The sequence below is a fragment of the Cucurbita maxima genome, unplaced genomic scaffold (assembly GCF_002738345.1).
Source record: "Cucurbita maxima cultivar Rimu unplaced genomic scaffold, Cmax_1.0 Cma_Scf00001, whole genome shotgun sequence".
Taxonomy (NCBI): Eukaryota; Viridiplantae; Streptophyta; class Magnoliopsida; order Cucurbitales; family Cucurbitaceae; genus Cucurbita; species Cucurbita maxima.
The window spans coordinates 2,062,537-2,068,834 of record NW_019272017.1 but is presented as its reverse complement, the minus strand read 5'-3'; the positions used below and the strand labels follow the sequence as shown (position 1 = coordinate 2,068,834).

At 40.6% G+C, this 6,298-nt stretch overlaps 2 protein-coding genes across 3 annotated transcripts in view; both read right to left on the bottom strand.

Moving 5' to 3' along the window:
- Window positions 1-1,087, bottom strand: part of LOC111486168 (polyadenylate-binding protein 2-like) — a 4,175-nt gene extending 3,088 nt beyond the window's left edge. The window contains exons 1-3 of the mRNA XM_023133202.1: window positions 937-1,087; window positions 697-799; window positions 78-148 (exon numbers count right to left, since the gene is read on the bottom strand). Of these exons, the coding sequence (XP_022988970.1) occupies window positions 78-148; window positions 697-799; window positions 937-987 (225 nt within the window). The 5' untranslated portion in view covers window positions 988-1,087. The remainder of the gene's footprint in view (window positions 1-77; window positions 149-696; window positions 800-936) is intronic.
- A 695-nt stretch (window positions 1,088-1,782) lies between these two features.
- On the bottom strand, window positions 1,783-5,971 carry LOC111487765 (splicing factor 3B subunit 1-like). Of its 2 annotated transcripts, none has more exons than XM_023135300.1 (2): window positions 5,858-5,971; window positions 1,783-5,754 (listed from the first exon to the last, which is right to left on the bottom strand). In XM_023135300.1, exon 2 carries the CDS (start codon window positions 5,696-5,698, stop codon window positions 1,910-1,912), a length of 3,789 nt encoding a protein of 1,262 aa, XP_022991068.1. In that variant the 5' UTR covers window positions 5,699-5,754; window positions 5,858-5,971; the 3' UTR covers window positions 1,783-1,909. The 2 variants fall into 2 exon arrangements, with proteins under 2 accessions (XP_022991068.1, XP_022991062.1); XM_023135294.1 differs by having other exon boundaries at window positions 5,853-5,969.
- Window positions 5,972-6,298: the final 327 nt, after the last annotated feature.

Here is a 6,298-nt window from a genome sequence, read left to right as displayed (position 1 = left end):
AATATGAAAAAAAAAAAAAAAAAAAAAAAAAAAAAAAAAAGAAGAAGTAATGTTAGTCAGGGATAAAGAGAACGTACATTGCCAACAAACACTGACCGTGCATCCACTTCCTCCCTGTTTGCTTGACTTGCAGCAGAACTTGCTGGATCTAGTGAAACAAAAAGTGGTGAAATATTTGACGATAACAGACAAAATAGAACTTTTCAAGTAAGCGTATGTATTTAGGTAAAAAAACATGTACTGGATAATCAACACAGAATAAAATCTCCATAATTGACATGACTGAGATTCTGATCTCAATTCCAAAGTTGGTATTTTTCAAAAAACAAAAATCAGTACACTAGCCAACTTCTCTTAATTAGAAACTACCACTATGATCAAGATGAAAACTAATCATCTCTAAATAGCGGATAGTCCAAAATCCGGTTGCTCAGTTACTGCATCGCTCCAATACAAAATCCAAATGCACCTAGTTCTTACAAGATTAGGCATTTCCTAAACATTTTCAGTTCCCATCCGATCAAAAGACGACCTTCAGGATCAAAGAAATACCAATTCCAGCCCAAAACTCGACTTACTAATTCAGTATTCACTAAAAAGGATCCAATAAAGACAATCTTAAATAAGCACACACTGGACGGGCTTCACAAAAACACAAAAAGAACCTCACAAAAGCGAAGAAGAGCAGAAACCAACCTTGTAGAGAACTCATCTCCTTCTCGACCTTGGCCTGCATCTCACGCAGGGCAGCAGCTTCATTTTCCATCTCTTTCAACCGTTTCGTCATGTCGTCCAACTCCTGAAAGCCGATTACAAGGCACAAAGCAGGAGAAAAGAAAGGAATTAGGGTTTATAGTAAGTAGGCTGAAAGTAGTCAAGGATTGATGAATAAGAATCGAAATAAAAGAGAAAAAGGATTGAAAAGGAAAAACGAACCACCGTATCGTTGAGGTCCGAGCCAATCATGTCGAAGTCTTCGTGCTCCATGGATTCTCCTCCGTCCCTCCGCCCCTTCGTCTTTCTGAGTTTATCCCTCCCTCTCCTCTTTCACGCTAAGTGAGTTGCAGTAACTTCGGGTTAAAACCGGCTCCTATTTTCTATTTTCCTTTTTCTTTTTTTAATTCATAACTACAAAATAAAAATCCGAGTTAATTTCATTATGATTTATTTCCAAATTTAAATTATTATTTTAACATTAAAACTTTCACCTTATTTCTTTAAATGGGATCACTTCCTTTACTCTTTTTTTTACGTCATAAATGGAGGTGTTTAAGGCAGATTTTTTAATGAAATTCTCAATTTATTTTTATAAATTTTTTAATATAATATATCTTTTTTAAAAAAATATTCATTTCAAAGTTCTTTTAATATATAATTTTCATAAAAAAAATATAAAATATCATAAATCAAATAATATCTTATTAACAAAAATATAACATAATATTCCATTAAAAACTCAAATTTTAATACTATTGACACTTAAAAATAATAATATATTTATTTACTAACTAATAATAATAATATATTTATTTACTAACTAGAAAAGAGATACAGAAACATGTGTTTAAACGTTAAACAACAGAGGATAGAGACAAAAAATATAATTTTCGTCCCTATCTCGTTTAGCTTAGGACTCATTTTATCACTTCACGAGTTAAATGGACATATCGAGTGATTAACTTAAATTTTCATACTTAAATCTAAATACAATACAAGATTAAAAAAAAAAAAAAAAAAAAAAAAAAAAAAAAAAAAAAAAAAAAAAAAAAAAAAAACCATTTGAGTTAAGCAGCGTTGGAACAAGCAAAGGATATGATGTTCATAACTGTATTAATATCACATGGCAATGGAACTGGGAAGAACAGCTAAGAACCCAAAACGCTCAACAACATGAGCATGAACATAAACATCAGATGAACATCACCAGTTCCGGTCGGCTGTACACATTGTTGTCTCCATCCTCTAATGCTGGATAAGCTGCAACAAGAGTATCCTGACCACCAATGTACAGTGAGTTATAGATTTTCCAGTATACTTCTCGGACTTTCCGAGCCGGGTGGAAAAGCCCCTGCAGGCAGTAGTTCAGCACAACAGCTGCCCCCAATGCCACCCTCATTCCTTCGATCGCTTCCATAACGGCGTTTATCACGTGTGGCGATGTTTCAAATATGTTCGGCCATACGTAGTTCAGCAAGTGGACTAACGCATCCTCACAACCTAAACCAGCAACTCCTAGAGCCATGTGTTTCACAGCAGAGGCTGCGGTTTGTCTGTGTACCAAGTCTCGATCCATTAGAGCGTCCTCGAGCAATGGCGTCACTGCATAGATATAATCCTTTCCCATTTCGCCGATGTACTCGAAAAGAAAAGAGAGAGACTTCAACACACCATTTTGCACATTAAGCTCAGGCACACGATACTCGTTCATTAGAGCAGGCAGAACTGTGAAAGGCGAACAGGTTTCTGCAACTATTGCAATTGCAACAGTCGTGCAAACACGATTCTGACGCTCCTGCACTTTTAGATTGTTCAACAAAGTTGCTAAAACATCTTGTGGTCCAATGGCTTTAGCAATATACCCGAAAGTGTTAACCGTTGCTCGACGGATACCCTTCTTATGAGCTTTGAGCATCTCAAGCAACTCAAAGCAGATCCTCATCCATTCTCTAGCTGGAACAAACTCGGCACCACGATCAGCAATACGACCAACAAGATCAATGCAGTTCTCTTGCACTTTCTCATGTCTGTTCTTCAAAATTGGTGTTAATCTGGGAAGCAAATCTTTGATTGGAGGCGTCATCTTCGTCATACCAATAACATTCACAATAGCCTTGAGAGCTCCCAGAATCGAACCCAGAACTTCTGGATATTCTTCTCCCAAATACTCGTACAAGACGACTCCAAGATGGCCCATGAGTTGTTCCTCTTGGCACTGCTTCATGACAACTGCAATCCTTGAAATAAGATCAGCAGCCTGCTGCCTCACCTTTGCACTCTTGTTATTCAATCGCCACTTTATGGTACCACAAATCTGGGGAAGATATGGCTTTACTCTCTGCCCAAGAGAATTGACAACTGCGCCAAACCCATTAAGCATCACATTCGCATCATCGCTGGTCTGCTCTTGGAAGGCATAAAGAATCCCATCTATCAACAGCTCTTCTAATCGAGCATCAATATCGGACGCACCCAAGTTTGCGACAACTTTTTCTATCGTTTCCATAACCATTCTTCTATAAGGTTCACTTTCATCCTTGAGATCTTCAACAACTCGACCTACGATATCAGCAACACCTACTTTATTTGCTATCTCAACAGTTGTGTCCACAAGTTGTTTGTAATTCCTTCGATCTAAAGCCATTCTACGAACCCAGAAGTTCCTAAAGAACTCTGGGAGAATATCGTTACGGATGTAATCGGCCTCTACTCCCTCAGTGCTCACACACTGCTTGACCACTTTGAGAACAATTTTCTTCATTTCTTCATCTGGTGATTGGAACTCGCGAATAAGAATGTACATCACTTCCTTTGTATAGTAGCAAGCATACAGTGCATCCATCAAAGGAATAATAAAACCAATTGCCTTCAGGAATGCAGCCAACACCTTACCACGGTGCGACCTAATACCCTTCCACAGTGGCTTCAATACCGAGTCAAAGCTTTCGATACCATATGGGGCTGCAGCCTCAGCAAGTGCAGCTAGAGACAAAGCAGTAATTGTTCTCACCTTCTGGTTTTCGTCATTGAGACCATGTTCTATAATTTCTACAAGAGACCTAAGATGAGGTAGGACAGCACAACCAATGAGAATAGCAATCTGCTGAACAATCTTAATTCCAGTATGACGTGCTTGCCATGATTTTTTACTCTGACACACAGCTTTCAAAAATGGAAGAAGGGCCGGAATTCCAAGGGCAGAAGCAACAACACTAAAAGCCCTTGCAGTGGTATTCCTAACATATTCATCAATGTTGTCAATATCTGGACGCATTGCAGCGATCATAGTAGCCAAACCAGCTGCTTTACTAAGGTTGGAAATAATTTCTCTACCTTCTACACGTGCATAGTAATCCTCATCGATCAACAATGGTTCAATCACAACAAGAATTTTGTGCACGTATGGACGAACCAATTCATCCAATTTATAAAGCACTCTGTCAATAACTTTAACCAAAAGATGCCTTTCCTGGTCCTCCAGAGTAGGCTGCATAAGAAGTGGCAGAATGCGGTTGAACAATGGGCCTGCACCAAACTCACGAGCTTTATCAGTAAGCTGTCTTAAAGCCGTTTTCCTTTGAGGAGGTGTTCCATTCTTAACCTTGAGCAAGAGCTTCATAATCTTCCGCTCTTTCTGTTCTTCTGGAGACAATCCCTCCTCATCTTCCTCATTCAACAATGCCCCGAAGTATTGGTAATCCTCAGGCTTCATGAATGGCAAACCACCAGGTGCTTCCTTTGGAACATCAAACTGCTGGCCACGATTCTCCTCCGGGATGGCATAAAGAGGAGTTCCCATTGGTGTTGGCGTGGCAAGCAACTTCCTTGCAGGTGTTCGAATTGGCACATAGGAAGCAGGAGGGTCCAGAATCTTATATCCCTCTTGTGGAAACATGGCATCAAGTTCTTCATCACTCAACGGGCGGTTCCTCTCCTCAATATCTCTCTCCCACCTCATCAAATTATACTGCTCAGGGGTCATTGGACCACGCAAATTGACAGCCCCAGGTGTTGGTGTAGCCAACTCAACCCCTCCAACAGGAGTCACACCAGGAGTAAATGCAGCAGCAGGGGTTGCTCCAGCCATTGGAGTTGCACTTCCCATTGTTGCGGGGGTCTCATCCCAACGCGATCTCTGCCTTTTTGGTGTTGGTGTAGCCATTCCAGCAAGTTTTGGAGTTGCATCCCAAGTCATTCCAGCGGGAGTTGCACCAGGTGTAACACCACCTGCTGGAGTTGCATCCAAATCAGCCAACCTCCCTGGAGTTGGAGTCTCATCCCACCTATTCCTTCTCCCCACACCAGGAGTAGCATCCCCCACTCGCCCTGGTGTCGCATCCCACCTTCCAGGTGTTGTATCAGGCAAATCCCAATCCGAGGTCTTGGCTTTTTTCGCTCCACCATCATCCTGCGATTGATCCCACCGATTCCTCCTCTTCTGAGGCGCTGCAGCTGCTGCAGCCGACTCCTTCGGCTTCTCTCCAGAAGCTTTAGCAGCCTCCTCTTCCTCCTTCTTCTTAGCTATAGCTCTTAGCGTCTCCTCCCTCTCCCTCTTCAACGCCTCTTCTCTCATCACCTCTGCATAAGTCCTAACAGAGGGGTCTGGTGTCTTTTCACCGGCAGCAAACGCATCGTGGCGCTCAGGTGATATAACCCTATTCAACCTACGTTTCCTATAATCATCCTCTCTATCAATAATCCTCTGCGGCTTCTTAAACCCCATATCATCATCTTCTTCGCCACCTCTAGGCATCTCCTTCAACAGAGACTTGGGGGCCGTATACGATGCCAACTTCCGAGCAACCTCATTGTCCAAAGCCTCGAGGTTCTCATCATCCTCATTAACCGGGATGGAGGTCACATAACCCGCTTTATCATTATCACCATAAAGATCAGTATCGAAGGTCACTGAATTGAGAGAAGCCAACTGCTGCTCCATCTTCTTCCGCTCCTCCTGGGTTTTAGCTATTTCTAAATCCATGACTTAACCCTTTTCGACCCAGTAATCGGAATTCGGCGAAGTTTTTCGTGGATAAACTATAAAGGATTTCAGTAAGAAAATTGTGGAAACGTAGAGATCCGAAAACGAAAAAAATTGAAAAGGATTGAGCGCGAAGATAGGGCAATGAACTGACCTGACCTGAATCAAAGTTGCGAAGCCTTGCTTCCTCTCTGCAATGGAATTCAAAAAATCGGATATATTTTTAGGGCTTCGCGACGAGAAGAAATGAACGCCAAAATCCCTCTTCTTCTCTTGGGATTTTTTTAGATGTGGCGGACGACTCCCAACCGATCATATTAATGGGCCGGGTCGAACTTTTCCGGCCCAATTCCAGGAAAATAATGGTTTTTTTGTTCAAATTTTTTGGGGGTAAATAATGGTTTGTTAAAAATAAATAAAAAAAATCGTTCGTTAAAATAAAAATACATTTGTTGGGATATTGAAATAAAACATAAAAATCATTTGTCGGGATATTACCATTTTCTTTTTAAGATTTTCTACTTTAAAGAGAAAAAAAATTATCATTTAATATATTTTTTAGTGAAAAAGTTTAATATTTTTCCAGATTTAAAAAACTAA

What these genes read in the sequence shown, in the direction of transcription:
- LOC111487765 (XM_023135300.1), bottom strand. Translation starts at nt 5,698, where the DNA reads ATGGATTTAGAAATAGCTAAAACCCAGGAGGAGCGGAAGAAGATGGAG.